Genomic DNA, 18071 nt, shown 5'->3' with positions numbered 1-18071 from the left:
AAGTAAACGCCTGGGAGGCGAGTGGGGGTTGGCGAGGCCGAGCCAGCTCCTGCCCCTGGAGAGCACGCAGACGGGGGGGAGGGCCCAGTCCAGCGGCCCCGTCCACTCAGAGGGATGAGGACAAGTAACTTCCACAGGGCGTGTCTGCTCGCAGAACCAGACAGGGCAGGAGGGATGCGCACCTATAGTTGCACACACGTCTCGGGTAGCCTCACACACAACTGCGGGACCGCGTGTGCAGTACCAACAGTTGCCGCGGGACGTCTCGCCGTTATCGCGAGAGCAAAACCAGCGCCCCGCGCCCAGTTAGAGGCACGTCGGTTCCACTGCGCAAGCGCGTTTCTGCCAGCGCTCCTATTTTCCGTAAGGGCGTGTCGGTGCGAGGTCCAGACGCCGAGGGAGGGCCGCCTACGGGAGCTCGCCTGCGTTTTCTCCCCCTCCCCGGGTCAATTCTCCATTTCGCTTCCGGTCCCTCACTTCTGGTCCTTCCCAGTTATCCTTCCGACTCAGAAGCCGGTGGTGCGGTCACCTAGAACCTTCAGTTCCCGTCCGGGTCGGCCGCGCCTGGGGCGGCGAAGCTCCCTGGGCTAGGCCCGCGCGGCCTGAGGGCGGCGCCCTCCCTCGCACCATGGTGAGTGGGGCGGGGAGTGAGGGAGGCAAGTGGCGGGCCGGGTTCGGGGCGCCCAGGGGACCCCTGCGGGTTACAGGATCCGCGGCTGGGACGCGGGGGTCTTCGCGCCGCGTGAGCCCAGAGGCCGGAGGAGGCTGAGCCTCGGCGCCGCCGCGCCGTCCGAGGCCGTGCTTAGTCCGGACGGCGCGCTGTAGTTCCCCACCGGTAAGCCGAGGCTCCGGGAGGCGCAGGGCCGGCGCCGCGTCCCGTGGGGGGCCCAGCAGCGGTTCCTGCGCTATTTGCCTTGTGTCTACTCTCCGGCTCCCCAACGGGGAGCTTCCCGAGGGCAGGGTATTCCCACCTCTGCCTCCTTAACGCCTGACGCGGTGTCTGGCGCGTTGTCGGGGTCCAGGGATGGACGAATGGCCGGCGTCGTGTGACCGCAGGAGGGTGTGATCGCTGTGGTCGGGCGCCGGTGGTCGGCTGCTTCATTTGTTCTAGAAGCGCTCACGACGGAGCACGCAGAGTGCCGGCACAAGGGAGATACTCTTACGTGTTGGTTACCATGATGGTCTCATTAAGCGAAGCACACGACGCCGTAATAAATGGTAGAAGGTGTATTGGATGCCACTGTAGACTGATGAGCCCAAGATCCGGAGGACGAGAGAAACCGGTGGACAAAAAGCAGCCCTTTCTATTCTCCAGCCCTCGGAGGATATGCCCCGTATTACTGCTTCATACTAGCCGGCTCAGCCTCTTGATTCTGCCTCTTGTTTCTGAACTCTGACAAACATAGGGAATCGCCGGTCTCCGTTCCCTAGCAGGACAGAAGGATCCCTGGGCCTGGATGTTTCTGGCAAACTGTCACCACACACATTCATATTTGTGGGTTTCCATCACCCCTGGTACATGCCCTTGTCACAAGATTTATGGTTTTTTTGGGGAAATTCCTATGAGTTCCCTCAAAAGGAAGAACCGTGACCAAATTCCTAGTACCCAGCGTGGTGTTTCAAGTATGGAGTAAGCATTGAGAAATATTAAATTAAATACTTAGAATCTGTAGGCTTTAATGAAATAGGTAGGACACAGCCTCAGCCCTCAAGATGATGGCTTCTCCTGGGAGAACCTCTGTTTTATTCCTTAGTAGGTATTGTGTTCATTTATCTACCAAACAAACTTGACAAGTTTGTTTCTGTGTCCATTGAAAGGGAGAGTCAAAAAGATTTAAATTGAGCTCGCTTTTGCTGAGCATCTGATGACTTCATGTATTTATCTCATTAAATCATCGTGACATCTTTATGAGATAAAAGGTATGATCCCTGCTGTAAAGGTGGGGGAACTGAGGCTTAGAGAGACAACTTCTCAGGGATGGTAAGTTGGAGAGCTGGGAGTGAAACTCAAGTCCTTGACTCAGCAAGTACTCTTTCTACTTACACTACAACCCAGAAAATGTGTTCGTGCCTAGCACTGTGTTTCAGGGATAATTGACTTGACATTAGTGCAACAGTATTTATATAAAACTCACTTTGTCAAAGTCAGTCTTTCCTCCCTCAAATTTCACTGGCAGGGAACAGACAGTTGTGATGCTGGGTGGAAATTGTGTGGTAGGTATAAACCCAGACAAAGGGGGGCAGCCTGGCTGGGATGAAGGGGCCACAGAAGAATTGTCTGGGACGATGATAACACAGGTAAATTCTGAAGGATGAGTGGCCAGATCCACGGGGTTTGGGGGGAGTGGAGAAGTAAAGAATTTAGGTAGAGAGAGCAGCATAAGTAAGGTCACAGGATGTGGGCATCTTGTGATTGATGTTGCGATTGTTACTGTGTTCATGTACTAGTGTAGGCATTCCGCTTGTGCCTGTGTCCTTGTGAAACTTTTCTCTACAAAGTAAATGAAACGTTTTTCTAGAGAGTAAAAGAAAAAGCTCTTTAAACATGGATGTTTTTCTTCCCTTCTCTCTCCTTTTAGGCCCGAAATGCGGAAAAGGCCATGTACGTATCAACTCGATTTCGTCTGTAAATTTCTGTTTGGTCTTTTGATATAGCTTTCTTTCTCTACCTGTGTTGAAATAGTATTCGTATAGTAGTTGCCCATACATTTGTTTTCCCCATAGTGTTTTCTGACAGCTCCCAGAACTTATTCTGGATGAACATTGGCTCACCTGGGGTGGTGCAGGGGCTGTTAGAGTGACAGCCCATAATATTAGTCTTTTTAACATCTGGATGTGTTGCTCACCACAGTGGCCTGATGAGTAGAGTTTCCCACAGTCCAGTCCTTACACGCCGTATGGGTGAAAGGAACACAAATCCTTATAAGCCCTACTTTTTGGAACATGGAAACCCATAACTTCTCTGTGGTTTCTTGATTGCAATATGTATATATGTTTATGAGTGATGGTTGACATTCAATATGGTCATGAGCAGATTACCCATCCAGGAACTTGGATGATAAGAGATCTTCGAGCAGGATCTAACGGAGTCTTCTCTGTTCCCGGTAGGACGGCCTTAGCAAGATTTCGCCAAGCTCAGCTGGAAGAGGGAAAAGTAAAGGTTGGTTTAAATCTTCCTCATGAATTTTTAAATTATTGAGAAGAAGTGCAGTACAACTCCCTCCTGAACAGACTTCGGACTCCAGATCTTCCTCTTTCTCGTCCATGCTTTCCTGTGTCTTATGAGTCTGTACACTTGAATCCCAGGTAGCTGGGGCAGTGTGATGATCTGACTACTTGTGCTTCTGTCTGCTCTGTAATATGATGATTGGGTTTCCATGTTATCCCAGCACTGTCTAATACTGAATAGTACAAAGTGGGGGGTGCTGTGAGGAGCAGCTCTAACCTGAAACCAGTAATGACCTTAGCTCATGGAGACTCAGCCAGGTTAGGGGTGATATGTACTGTTGTTTGGATTTTTTTTTTTTTTTTAATTATACACACACCCGCACACACACCTGTATACACACAGACATGCATGTATGTTTATGTTTGTTTTAAACACTGAGAGCTGTCATTTCCTAAGGTAGTATAAGTATGCCATGAAATGGGTATAACCGGTGTACTTCGCCATCTCTCTGTAACAACTGACCCTGAACAACACGGGTTTGAACTGCATTGGTTCACTTATACACGGATTTTTTCAACGGTAAATACTACAGAACTACACGGTTTGTGCTTGGTTGAATCTGTGGATGCGGAGGAAACACGGATGCTGAAGCCCGACTGTAAGTTAACTTAGGTTAACCCCCATGTTGCTCAAGGGTCAAGTGTACTGGACTTTTACGTTGTTTCCAGTGGCTGCCTGTACCAGGTGCAATGCAGTGAATGTTTTTGCCTGTGTAGTTCTTTCCTAAGGAGAGGCTGCAGCGTGAGCCATAAGGCTTGAAGAAGAGCACCTGCAACTGAAGCTGCAGATGTCTTTAGCCTGTTAGACATTTCGGGCTTCAGGCCTGAGTCAGTCATGAATGTTGCACAAAGCTTGTAATTTCATACAGTACAGCAGCAGCATGTGTTTTGCTTTTCCTTAGGAACGAAGACCCTTCCTTGCCTCGGAGTGTACTGAGCTGCCCAAAGCCGAGAAGTGGAGACGACAGGTACGTGCTGGGTGAATCTGATCTTACAGGAGAACAGGTCTCTGATGGCTTTTGTACCTACATGACTCTTCAACCAGAATTCTAAGAATTTTTAATTACTCATTTTGAATTATATATTTCTTATGCTTTCAGACTTACTCAAAAGTCATAAAAATATATTGCCTTTTATTTTTTTCACAGATCATTGGAGAGATCTCAAAAAAAGTGGCTCAAATTCAGAATGGTAAGCTAGCTTGTCTGTTTAAAGTGCTCGATTCTCAAATCCACAGTTAGCCTTGGGGACGTCAGCCTCCTCTCTCAATAATCAATAGGACAAGTAGGTACAAAATGAGTAAGAACGTAGAAGAACTGAACAATAATATCGATCAGTTTGACCTAGTTGACCTTTATGGAACAGTCCACCTCACAGAAAAGAGTACCCTTTCTTTTTTTAAGAGCAAATGGAATATTCACCAAAATAAAGCATATTTTAGGTTATAATATGAATGTTAGCAAACTTAAAATAATTAAAATTTCGCAAAGTATGTTCACTGATTTTAACACAGTTAACATAGAAATGGATAACAAAAAGACATCTGGAAAATTCCTAACTATTTAGAAATTAAACATACTTCTAAACAACCCATATATCTAAGAGGAAACCTCAAGGAGATTAGAAAATATTTTGAATTGAATGAGAATGAAAACATAATGTCAGAATTCAGGGGACAAAAAAATTTATGGCATGCATGTAAAGCAGTGTTTAGGTGAAAATTTATAGCATTAAAATAAAAGAAAATAAGAAAGGTCTCAAGTCAGTGATCTAAGCTTCTACCCTAAGAAACTAAAAAGGAAGAGCAAATTAATTCCAAAGTAAGCAGAAGGAAGGAAATAATAAAGAGAAGAAGTCAATGAAATTGGAAACAAGATGAATAGAGAAAATAGAACAAAAGCGGGTTCTTTAAAAAGATCAGGACTTACCTGGTGGCGCAATGGTTAAGAATCCACCGGCCGATGCAGGGGCCCACGTGCCGCACGCAGCAGTAACGGAGACTCAGCGCAGCCAAAAATAAATAAATAAAATTAAAAAAATAAAAAGATCAGTAAAATCGATAAACTTCCAGTCAGACAGACTGATCAAGAAAAAACGAAGACACATGGGACTTCCCTGGTGGTCCAGCGGTATAGAGTCCGCCTTCCAGTGCAGGGGACACAGGTTCAATCCCTGGTCGGGGAACTAAAATCCCGCATGCTGCAGGGCAACTAAGCCCGTTTGCCACAACTAGAGAGCTTGTGTGCCACAAACTACAGAACCCATGCTCCCTGGAGCCTGCACTGCACAACTAGAGAGAGAAAGCCCACACGCTGCAACAAGAGAGAACTCCGCACACCGCAAAGAAGAGCACACGCCGCAACAAGCCCCGCAAGGAAAGCCCGCGTGCAGCAACAAAGACCCAATGCAGGCAAAAATAAAAACAAAAACCAAAAAAAAAACCCTCAGCTAACTGGGAATTGAAGGGAACTTTTTTTTTCCCCTGATAAGGCACTTCTACCAAAAAACCTATAGCCAGCTATAGGTTGAATGCTTTCCTCCTAAGATCAGGAACAAGGTGGAGATATCGATTCTCACCGCTTCTATTCAGTATTGTACTGGAATTCCTTTCCAGTACAATAAAGCAAGAAAAGGAAATAAAAGGCCCAAAGATTGGAAGGGAAGAAAAATGCTCTATTCTGAGGTGACATAATTTTCTATGTAGAAAATCCCAAGGAATCTACAGAAAGATTTCTAAAATGAATAAATGAGTTTAGCAAGATCACAGAATAGAAAGTCAATACACAAAAATCAATTCTGTTTCTGTGTACTAGCAGTGAACATTTGGAACTAGAACTTTTATTAAAGTGTTATTTACAGAAGCATCAAAACACAAGAAATACTTAGGTATAAATCTAACAAAATATATATATGATCTGTATGCTGAAAACTATAAAACAGTGATGAAAGAGTCAAAGAACCAATCAAATGGAGACATAGACAGTGTTTGTGGATGGGAAGACTCAATATAGGAAAGGTGTCGATTCTTTTTCTTTTCAAAATCTATCACAGTCAAAATCCCAGCAGTGGTTTTTGGTTTATGTTGACGAACTGTTTCTAAAATTTAAATGGAAAGGCAAAGGAACTAGAATAGCCAAAACACTTTTGAAAAAGAAAAAAATTGGAGTATTCATAACACCTAATTTCATGATTTAATGTAAAGCTAAAGGTATTCAAGACAATTGGGTATTGGGGAAAGATAGACACACAGACCAGTTGAACAGAGTAAGAAGTCCAGAAACAGGGGCACACGTATGTGGTCAGTTGACTTCACAAAGTACAAAAGCAATTCAGTGGAGAAAGGGAGGGTTTCTCCCTTGGAATAGCCCCAACTGCTCCCGGCTCCCATCTGCCAACGACAACACCTCAGCAAACTCCCTGTCGTCATCCCTTTAAATCCGTCCCTTAGGGACTTCCCTAAGGGCGGCCCAGTGGTTAAGAACCCGTGTTTCCACTGCAGGGGGCACGGGTTCGACCCCTGGTCAGGGAAGTAAGATACAGCGTGCTGCGCAGTGCGGCCAAAAAATAAGTAAAAAATAAAGAATCTGTCCCTTAGGCTCAGTTCTCAGGCCCTAGTCTTTCTCAAAGATGTTCCCACTTAACAAGGTGGGAACAAGCCCTTTCCTGAAAGGACTAGACTAACACAGACTGCCGCCAACCCTGATGCTGACGCTGCCTCACTGCATCTTGGCTGACATTGATTGGACGCTGTGTCCCCACCTCTAAGAGTTTACTGTTTCAGTGGTGGTATAAATGGAGCTGCAGGATTGCTTCAGTTTGTATTTCTGTGGTTGCTAATGAGGATGACGTTTCTTCCCCCGCAGCGCTGCTGAAACTGTGCATGATTGTTGCCCTTCCATGATTTCGGTGTGGGTGTGTTTTCTTACAAATTGAAATAGTATCTTTGTGTTATGCACCTTTTTAGGTGTTGACATTCATTCTTAAGGCTACACATCGACTGGTATTTTCAAGAAACGATAGGATGTTTTTGTTTTCTAGCTGGTCTAGGTGAATTCCGAATTCGTGACCTGAATGATGAAATTAACAAGCTGCTAAGAGAGAAGGGACACTGGGAGGCCCGGATCAAGGAGCTCGGTGGTCCTGACTATGGGGTAAGCAAGCCGCAGCCCTGGGGCTGAGCTCGGGTGCTGTCTGCCTGCAGGGTGGCTCCTGCTGCCCCCGCAGCCCTGCCACAGAGCAGGCACTGGAGTGATGAAAGGAGGCTTGAAAGTGCCTGTTGCGCGTGGACAGGAAACGTGAAAGCACGGGCTAGTGGTGCTTAAAGGTCCACAGCGCAGGCCTCAGTACGTGTACTGGCCAGGTGTTCCAGAGTGAGCCGCTCAGGCTCCCTGGGCCTCTTGTTTGAAATGACCTTGGCCCCTCACAGCCTTCTCTGAACTCCTTGAGAATTGGGACAACCATTCCATGGTCGGCTTCTGTACTCAAGGGGGCCCTGGGGACATGGCTGTGTTTCCTTTCTCTGGATTCTTTAAATGCAGTATTCTAGAACAGTGACTTTCAAGCTTTTAGGCCCATGACCCACTATAAAATAAACACACACACACTCACTCGCTCACTCACTATATCACAACACAGTACTGAAAAAATACTTGGTATACGTTGCTGCACTTTGATATTTTCTATTCTGTTCTATCTTTTTTATTTTTCTGTTCTATCTTGATTTTTTAAAAATCGATGATTATGACCCACGTAATGGATTCCACGACCCGCCAGTGGGTGTCAACTTTGAAAAATGCTGCCCCAGGCCCTACCCCATTTTCCCAGGTCATTTGAACCCGTAGTATGTAGTCAGTGGACTGTAGTATGTTATGGAAAAAATACGTGCAGTTTTTCTATGTATTTAATGCAAAACCACAGTTCTCACGTTAGTACCTGGCCTAAAAATGAGGCATTTATTCTTGTTGCAGAAGGAAAGGCACTTCCACTCCTGGAGTACCTGTGCTAGGAACGTGCTCACTGCATCTTCAGTAGTTCTGTGATGGTGATTTTGCTCCCTGTCAGACTGCTTTAGTGCAGGGGTTTATTACCCTTCCTGGAAGGGTTACAAAATTAATATGTACAATATTCTTAAGTTCCACCACCCAGAGTCAACAGTAATGTTTTTATGTATTTCCTTGCAGAGTCTTTTTTTTTTATTAATTTTTTTTATTTGTTGGCCGCGGTGGGTCTTCGTGGCTGTGTGTGGGCTTTCTCTAGTTGCGGTGAGCGGGGGCTACTCTTCATTGCGGTGCGCGGGCTTCTCCTTGCCGTGGCTTCTCTTGTTGCGGAGCATGGGCTCTAGGCGCGTGGGCTTCAGTAGTTGTGGTTCGCAGGCTCCAGAACACAGGCTCAGTAGTTGTGGCGCATGGGCTTAGTTGCTCCGTGGCATGTGGGATCTTCCCGGACCAGGGCTCGAACCCGTGTCCCCTGCATTGCCAGGCGGATTCTTAACCACTGCGCCACCAGGGAAGCCCTATCGTCTTTTTAATGCTAAAGAATTTTATTTTCATTTTCTATGTACAAAAGTAACATTTAGGGAATTCCCTGGTGGTCCAGTGGTTAGGACTCAGCACTTTAACTGCCGTGGCCCAGGTTCTGTCCCTCGTCGGGGAACTAAGATCCTGCAAGCCGCTCAGTGCAGCTGAAAAAAAAAGAAGTGACACGTTTAGAGTTTGTTTTACAAGATGGTGGTGATGGTTGCATGACGCTATGAATGTACTAATACCACTGACCTGGACACTTAAAAATGGTTAAGACGGCAAATTTTATGTACATGTATTTTAGTACAATAATAAGAGAAAAAGTAATATATTGTTATTAATTTCAGAAAAGTATAGAGCAGAACACCATGCAGTCATGATCCTTTTAACTAGGAGCAACTTCTGGAATATTTCTGTCCATTGTTTTTCCGTGAGTCCTGTAACTGAGGTCATACTCATGTATGTACAATTTTGGTTCTAGGTTTTATACTTCTTTTCAAAATGGTAACTTTGATTGTATAAAGAGTACCTACTTTTATGTAAAAGAAAAGAATATATAACAAAAAATATAAAAATTCTAAAGTATAAAAAAATTTATATATTCTATGTGTGGTACAGATTACATTATATATTTTCCTACCACTGAGAAATGACTGCTATCAACATTTTCTACTTATCTTTCCAGAATTTCTTCTATATACATATATATTTATTTTTACAGATAATGGTTCATTATTCTAACTATATGCTTTGTTCACTTAACAGTTTATCAGACACATATGTTCATGTCAGTAAATAATCATTTATATAATTGTTTCAAAAAGCATTTCTGAGCTCATAGAAAGTTCTACAAATTGTATAGAGAAATCCTATGTACCCTTTATACAGATTTACCAGTTTTTAACATTTTTCTCTATTTGCTTTATCATTTTCTGTGTGTACCTTGAGATTTATTTTCTCTGAACCATTTGAGGCTTAAATACATCATGTTCCTTTACTCCTTAATACTTAAGGGGTATTTCCTAAGAAATACTTTTGTGTGTATTTCCTAAGAATAAGAATGTTCTCTTATATAACCATGGTAGAGTTTAAGACATTTAACTTTGATACAATCATTTGGCTGTTTTATTGATTTTCATCCTTTATGGCCTTTCCCCTTATAGTACAGAGCCTTGTCCAGGGTCACATACTGTATGCAGTTGTCAACATCATCATTTTTAGTGGAGAGAATTCCATCTTCTGGATATTTCATTTGTCTTCTACTGCTTGTCATTTAGGTTTTTTGCAATTTTTTTAAAGCTTTTATTCACTTAACGTTATATTGTGTTTTTCTAAGTCAATAAAAGAGTTCCATACGAACCATCATTTTTAAGCTATAGGATATATTCCATCCTGAATATGCTATAATTTACTTAAATCATCCTCTTACTGTTAGGTATTTAGGTTGATTTTTAAGGGATTAAAAAAAGTACCTAAATATATTTCTGTTGTACATGAATATTTTCTCCCTTTAGCATTATTATCTTAAATCTATTTGCAAGCATGGAAATACTGGGTTTAAGGATCAGATCCATTTTCTCTTCTTCCTTCCCAATAAGAAAGTTGGCCCTAAAATGCTGGATCATGAAGGGAAAGAAGTCCCAGGAAATCGAGGTTACAAGTACTTCGGAGCAGCGAAAGACTTGCCTGGTGTCAGAGAACTGTTTGAGAGAGAACGTAAGTAACTGGTGTTCGCCGGGGTGTTAGCCTGGAATTCTTGGTCCTGCTTGTAACAGTAGACATGCTGTCTGCAGGGCACTCTTCCTATGCCATTTCTTAGCCGCACAGCAGCCCCGTGTCCTCAGAGGATTATCGTTCTCAGGTGGGCACACAGTTGGGGTGAGAACGGGAACCCAGAACTGACAGGTGTCAGATTGTAGGCTCTGCCCATACCCGTCTGAGTGTGAACGAGGAATCTCCCTGTTTGCAGTTCAGTCAGCTTCATTTTCAGTTACTTGTTTAGTTGAAAAAACTCTTAACTGAAGGACACATGACACCTTGGGCCAAACCCCGAAATGCACAAGTGGAAGAGAATGAATCCAAGCCGGGTACCCTCTCCACTCCTGCCCTTCCTTCCACAGCCCTGGGAGCCTCCAAAATGCAGTTGAAAACTGCTGGTCTGGAATTTCTGTGTATCTTAATTTTGACTTTTCAAGAAGCAGTCCAAGCATTTTATAGAAAGCAGTGTGGAAAGTAGAGAAGGATGAGACCAGGATTCCTCCCACTGCTGGCGTTCTGCTGTTTCCTTCCAGTCGGTTTTCCTATTTGTTTAAAAATACAATTCTGCTCATTCTTAAATTCATTACGCACACACTGGTTTTGCATGCATGATTGACATCACTTAAAATAATTCAGAGTTTAAATATCATGCCGTTTATTATGAATGCAGTATAATTTTATTATAGATAAGTTGTAAAATACAGAAAATCAGAAGAAACACCCACGTTTTCACAACTTATAGATGATGGTTGTTGACATGTTGGGGTGTATCCCCTTCCAGAGTTTTAAGGCTCCTAAAATGAGAGTGTGCTGTGTATGTTACTTTTTTTTTTTTTGCTTTTACATTGTTTCTAAATTTATTTTTATTTATTCCAGTCATACAGTGTTTTTTGTTTTTTTTTAACCAAGAAAGTGCGCAACTTAGTCTTAATGCGTATAATGGAAATAGTAGCACAGGGACTTCCCTGGTGGTCCAGTGGTTAAGACTCTGTGCCTTCACTACAGGGGGCACGGATTTAAACCCTGGTTGGGAAACTAATATCCCGGATGCCGCACGGCAAAAAAACAATAAAAATAGTAGCACAGTCCCCTTGACCCCCATCCCAGTGCCCTGCTAGAGATGACCCGTCACTGGTATTATCTGTTTCGAATGTTCCCTTCCAGCCTTTTCCATGCACTTCCATGCTTATTTTATCAACTAAATTACATCAGCGTAAGTGACAGGTGACTCAACCCCAGTTACTTTAGGCAGAAAAGTCTATAAATTTATTGGCTCACATAACTGACAGGTTTGCCTTCAGGAATGGCCGGTTCCAGGTCACATTGCTCCGTTTTGCAGTTTTGGCTTCCATCCTGTGAGCTTTTTTCTCTGTCTCACTCTCCTCTTGTGGTGGCTGGTTGTCCGTCATCGACTTAAATTTTGTTCTCTCTCAGCAACAGATTTCCCCCCACCCCCCCACCAACAGTTGAAGCAGAATTCCCAGAATTGAGTCTGGTTGGCTTTGGTTGGATCACAGCTCCATCCTGTGGCCGGAATGCATGCAGTGCTCTGAGCCTGCTAGGTTTCAGCCCCGTCCTGGATGCAGCCCACGCGGTGGAGGGGTGGACAGGGTTGTGTGTGCAGTCCGTCCATGTCCTCTCATAGTTCTCCTTAGAATGCCAAGTGATGTGACGGATTAGAGAGTCTCAGGGATTAACCGTACTTGGTGTGACCATCCCTCCTTTGGTATTTAGTTATTTCTAGATGTTTATAATTATAACATTTTTGCTGATCTGGTGCTTGAAACAATGTATTATTTTTATTTTTTTGTTTCCTCCCCATTACTAATGAAATTGACAATCGAATTCAGTTACTAAATGAAATTTTCATACGTAAGAGTTTTTTTTCTTCAATTATCAGCTTTCATTCTTTGACTAATCTGTTGGATTGTCATTTCCCTTTTGATTTTCAGTATTACTAAATATTCTGAATAGTAATTCTTAGTCTGAAAGTATTTTCTTCAGGAATTTCTCATTTATGTTTTGTGTTTGTAGTTTCTTTTGTTTTATCTGTATTCTTAGTTTTTTCATTAAATATTATGGCATTTTCTGTGTTGTTAAAGCACCTGTGAAGCAGCATTACTGGGGCTGCAGAATCGCCTCCCCTCCGCCATGCTTGAATTGCAGATCACAGTCCTTGGCTGTCCAAGTTTTCATTGTTGTATGAATAACGCTGTGATGCACACCTCTGTCCGTAAAGCTTTGCCAGCTTTTGTTTCTGTTTTTAAATTAGGATAGATTCCTTCTAAATGGACTAATTGGGTCAAAGATTTCAACACTTATTTAATTTTACTTATTTATTTATTTTAAATTTATTTATTTATTTACTTTTGGCTGCATTGGGTCTCTGTTGCTGTGTGCAGGCTTTCTCTAGATGCAGCGAGCAGGGGCTACTCTTCGTTGCAGTGCACAGGCTTCTCATCGTGGTAGCTTCTCTTGTGGAGCACAGGCTCTAGGTGTGCGGGCTTTTAGTAGTTGTGGCTCGTGAGCTCAGTAGTTGTGGCTCAGTAGCTGTGGCGCAAGGGCTTAGTTGCTATCCGCAGCATGTGGGATCTTCCGGGACCAGGGCTTGAACCCGTGTCCCCTGCATTGGCAGGTGGATTCTTAACCACTGCGCCACCAGGGAAGCCCTTAACACTGATTTTAAAAAGGGTGGTACCACGTATATAATCCCATTACTAGTGTAGAGAAGTGCCTATTTCATGATATTTTGATGAACACACCTACTATATGCCTGCGTAACATTGTATGAGGAGAAGGCTTGAGTGAGATTATGACGGGGAATTCAGCTAAGCTGGTGAATTCTTTCTTTTAGCTCTTCCTCCTCCAAGAAAGACACGCGCTGAGCTCATGAAGGCGATCGATTTTGAATACTACGGTTACCTAGATGAAGACGATGGTGTTATTGTGCCTTTGGAACAGGAATATGAAAAGAAACGTAGGTCTGCGGGCATTTCATTTCATTGCTGCTGGCATCTGGTTTCTTTTCTCTCCCTTGGAAATGGGGTTTTATTTTTATAAGGAACATTGTTTTTTTAGGGCTTTTTAAAAAATTGAAGTAGTTGATGTACAATATTATGTAAGTTACAGGTGTACAGTATAGAGATTCACAATTTTTAAAGGTATATTCCATTAGCAGTTATTATAAAATATTGGCTGTATTCCCCATGTTGTATAATATATCCTTGTATAGCTTATTTTATCTTTTTTTAATCCAATTTTTTAAAAATTTAATTAATTAATTAATTTATTTATTTTTGGCTGTGTTGGGTCTTCGTTTCTGTGCGTGGGCTTTCTCTAGTTGTGGTGAGCTGGGGCCACTCTTCATCGCGGTGCGCGGGCCTCTCACTGTCGCGGCCTCTCATTGCGGAGCACAAGCTCCTGTCGCGCAGGCTCAGTAGTTGTGGCTCACGAGCCTAGTTGCTCCGCGGCATGTGGGATCTTCCCAGACCAGGGCTCGAACCCATGTCCCCTGCATTGGCAGGCAGATTCTCAACCACTGCGCCACCAGGGAAGCCCCAGCTTATTTTATCTTAATAGTTTGTACCTCTTAATCCCCTACCGCTAAATTGCCTCTTCCCCCTTCCGTCTCTCCACTGGTAACCACTAGTTTTTTCTCTATATCTGTGAGTCTGCTTCTTTTTTGTTATATTCACTAGTTTGTTGTATTTTTTAGATTCCACATATAAGTGATATCACACAGTATTTGTCTTTCTCCATCTGACTTACTTCACTTAGTATGATAATCCGTAGGTCCATCCATGTTGCTGCAAATGGCATTATTTCATTCTTTTTTATGGCTGAGTAGGATCCCATTGTGTATATGCATGTGTGTGTGTGTGTGTGTGTGTGTGTCTGTGTGTCTGTGTGTGTGTGTTTACATACACCACATCTTATTTACCCATCCATCTGTTGATGGGCACTTAGTTTACTTCCATATCTTGGCAACTGTAAATAGTACTGCTATGAACATTGGGGTGCATGTATCTTTTCGAATTAGTGTTTTTGTTGTTTTCAGATATATACCCAGGAATGGAATTGCTGGATCATATGGTAGTTCTAGTTTTAGTTTTTTGAGAACCTCAGGGTGCTGAACTGGGGAGGATCTGGGTGTGTCCGCTAAAAGCTGCCCTCCCATCTGATTCCTGTCTGATTCCTGCCCGCCGGGGCAGGATGAAGGTGACTCTTTCCAGCAGGGAGGCCTTAGCCTCGCCCTGCATGGGGTTTGACGCTTTCTTAGAGGCCAGAGTGAGTAACGCCTGCTCTCCCTTGTGTGCAGTCAGAGCCGAGTTAGTGGACAAGTGGAAAGCAGAGAGAGAGGCCCGGCTGGCAAGAGGGGAGGAGGAGGAAGAGGAGGAGGAGGAGGCTGACATCTACGCCGTTGCCGACCAGGAGGTATTGGGGGGCGGCGCGGGACCCCTTGGCGCTCACCACGTTCTCTGTGCCGCGGAGGATGGGGGCACGGTAGCAGGAAGCGCAGACGAGGGGCCAGGGTCGAGGCCTGGCTCTTGCCCCTGCCGCCGTCTGAGGCTTCGGCCTTCTCTCCTAGACAGTGGGGATGAAGGGCACCTTCCGGGTTCACAGGGAGGGTTTCAGAGAGGAATGGCTGTGAGGGCACTTGTTAAACTGCTTTACACCGGGGATGACTTACGTGCATCTCAGAGATGGGCCCTCCTGAACATGCTGGAATCGGATTTATAAACACATTTGAAGCCAGTGTGTTTTAGCCCATGACCTCATTGTTTCTGCTTAAATGGCAGTGTCGGTAACTCTTCTGTAGTCTTAACCACCGTCTGTTACAGCTGGAAACCAGCCCAGAGCAGAGAAGGAACTTCCTCAGGGGGTCCCGGTTGGGGATGGAGCTGTAATCCCTCAGGCAGAGCCCCCTTGCTCCCAGCACCCCTGCAGGCCTTACTCCCTGGGCAGGTCCAGGATGGAACTGATTTGCTCGACTGAGCAAGGGGAAGGGAAGCACCCATGCCTGGACTATGGGTCAGGCCCTGTGTGACGTCACATGGCTTGCCATGATGTCAGTGGCAAGGAAGCAGGCTCAGAGAGGCTTAGTGACTTAGTCACCGTCACACAGGATCTAGCAGACCTGAGGTTCGTGCCCTCAGGCAGGCATTTGAAACAGGATGGCAGCGTGTCCTAGGAAGATTTTCTCTAGGTACAAATAATCCATTTGCTCTTTCAAGGGATGTTTGTTTAATGAGTGGCTACTGTGAGGCCCACTCGAGGGGCAGGACAGCAAACACGCTTCGCTTGTAGCTTGAAGCCCTGGGGGACAGTCCGGTCAGCAGACACCGTGGGAAATGGCAGCTGTGATAGGAGCTCTGGTTAGCGACATGGTGAAGGCAGGGCCAGTGAAGGCTTTACTGGGGACATGACCCATCAGCTGAGATCCGGAAACAAGGGGGAAGTAACCAAGCGAAGAGGCAGCAGGGAACAGCGTGAGCGGACGAGCCCATGGGAGCGCGGGGGACAGAGGACGGGCCGGTGGCTGGAGGGCAGAGTGGAGGCTGCGGGAGGGGAGGTGGGCCAAGCAAGGGCCCCGGCTCCCCTGGGGAAGCATTTTCCTTTACCATGAGAGCGATGGAAAGCCATCAGAGGATGTAAAAATTGTTTCTCCTGAAATGCTTAAGATTTATGGGAAGTTGCACAGCTGCTGCCGAGGGTCCTGTGTCATCCTTCACCCAGTGTCCCCAGTGGCTTGCACAGTGACAGTGCAGTGTCCACCGAGGGACCTGACGTGGTGTGACGCGCGTGGGCAGTGCTGTGTCTTTCATCACATGTGTGGATTCTTTGGGGCTACAACAGCCTTCCTTGTTGGAGTCTGCCCTGAGGAGTGGAACTTCCACCCTGGGCTCGCCTCGGTGGATGCAGCCCGACTTTCCCAGAGCCCTGGGACCAGTTTCTCCTACCAGCGGCGTCTGAGAGCTTCCGCCGCGGCTTTCCTGGCAGCTGGTGACCTGCGGCGGCGGGTGGGGTCAGGGTCCGGCCCAGAGACCTGCGGGCAGTGGACCTGCCTCCACACAGGCCTCCTTTCTCCTCATGCCTCCAGGGCTACGTCATTCCTTAGGTTATGAGCGATCTCTACTGACTCACAGGCAGCCTCTGAGTGATGCTTTCTTCTACATATGCTTTTTTCAAGTTTAATTAAAAAAATAGATAATGTATTCTCAAAACACAAAAAGTATACAGAGATTTAACACAGCTTATCTTTCGCAGCCCTGTCCTCTGTCCGCTGGCTCTCACTGAGATCACTGGCTTCTCTTTTCTTCCTCGTACAAGAGGTCGCGCAAAACACAGTGTTCTGTTGCTTCTTGTACTTAACGCTGTGTCTTGGGTGTCTCTGTGTCTGAGAACAGAGCTTCCTCGTCACTGTTTTTCCTCTTCAATGGCTGCAGGCTGGTGCACGTTATGGCGATGCCAGCACTTACTAACGGTCTCCTCTGCGCGGCCTCTGGTTGTGCTCTTTTGCAGTCTGATGAGGAGGGCGGCCAGGAGAAAGGAGGGGAGGACGGGCAGCAGAAGTTCATCGCTCACGTCCCGGTGCCGTCGCAGCAAGAGGTAGGACAGGCTGGGGGCCGCCTGGCCTCCGAGGGGCCCCACGGGGCGCTGTGTGGTTTTCTTGGTCCTTCCTGTCCCTTTGGGCGGCTCTCACTCCCTTCCACAGGGCGTTGGTCCCTGGGCTCAGGTTAGGGCGAGGCGTCCAGACGAGGCAGCATTCCGTCTACCTTGGAGGCAGCAGTCCAGCACTCTGTCGCTCACCTGCTCCCCGGGCGGAGATCGGGGCCCTCGGACACAGGGTGCTGGGCTCCCGGCCGGGCCCAGGCAGCGTGTTGGCCTTGTGGGGCCTGCGACCTGAGCCCTCCGCTCTCCCGCCCGCAGATCGAGGAGGCGCTCGTGCGGAGGAAGAAGATGGAGCTCCTGCAGAAGTACACCAGCGAGACGCTGCAGGCCCAGAGCGAGGAGGCCAGGCGGCTCCTGGGCTACTAGGGCCGAGCTGGGGCTTCCACCTAGCGCCGTGGTGGGTGAGCAGCCCGGGCTGCCTGCCGCTTCTCCTCCTCCCTCCCTCCCCTGCTCTCGCCTGTGTGCTGACCAAGGGCCGTTGGCCTGCTGGGATGCCCCGGTGTCACCTCGTACCGGTGTTTTGCTGACGTGTGAACCCACTTACTTCTGTCTTGAGTGTGTAGGACACGCTGCTCCCTGTCAGCCTTTGAGTGTCTCACGTAGCCTCCTCCTGTCATTTGGTGGGGAGGGCGACCAGTTAGTGACACTCCTAAAAAACGCAGATGTGTTTGTAACTCCTCTGGAAGGATGAGAAGGTGTGTGGGCCCCGAGCCCACATCCCACACGTCGCAGCCCGCGGAGCTCCACCTTCGGGGCAGCCCTGCCCTCAGTTCAGACCCCTCAGCTGGCCTTGCTCCTTCCTGCCCAGGTGGCAGGAGTTTGAGTTTGCTACTGCTGTCTAGGACTGGTTCTGCAGAGAGCTATTTTTATTAAAGATTTTTGTGTGAAAGGCAA

The 18071-nt window shown here is 46.2% G+C and overlaps 1 protein-coding gene across 2 annotated transcripts; it reads left to right on the top strand.

Moving 5' to 3' along the window:
- Positions 1-350: 350 nt before the first annotated feature.
- On the top strand, positions 351-18071 carry ISY1 (ISY1 splicing factor homolog). 2 transcript variants are annotated; one of them, XM_067755632.1, is made up of 11 exons: positions 356-631; positions 2580-2602; positions 3109-3160; positions 4131-4196; positions 4377-4419; positions 7267-7379; positions 10346-10463; positions 13360-13482; positions 14824-14939; positions 17028-17114; positions 17436-18071. In XM_067755632.1, exons 1-11 carry the CDS (start codon positions 629-631, stop codon positions 17541-17543), a joined length of 852 nt encoding a protein of 283 aa, XP_067611733.1. In that variant the 5' UTR covers positions 356-628; the 3' UTR covers positions 17544-18071. The 2 variants fall into 2 exon arrangements, with proteins under 2 accessions (XP_067611734.1, XP_067611733.1); XM_067755633.1 differs by lacking the exon at positions 13360-13482 and having other exon boundaries at positions 351-631.

Source organism: Pseudorca crassidens, chromosome 10 (assembly GCF_039906515.1).
Source record: "Pseudorca crassidens isolate mPseCra1 chromosome 10, mPseCra1.hap1, whole genome shotgun sequence".
NCBI classification, from domain to species: domain Eukaryota; kingdom Metazoa; phylum Chordata; class Mammalia; order Artiodactyla; family Delphinidae; genus Pseudorca; species Pseudorca crassidens.
Note: the sequence above shows the minus strand (reverse complement) of the source record. Positions and strands in the feature narration are given on the sequence as shown.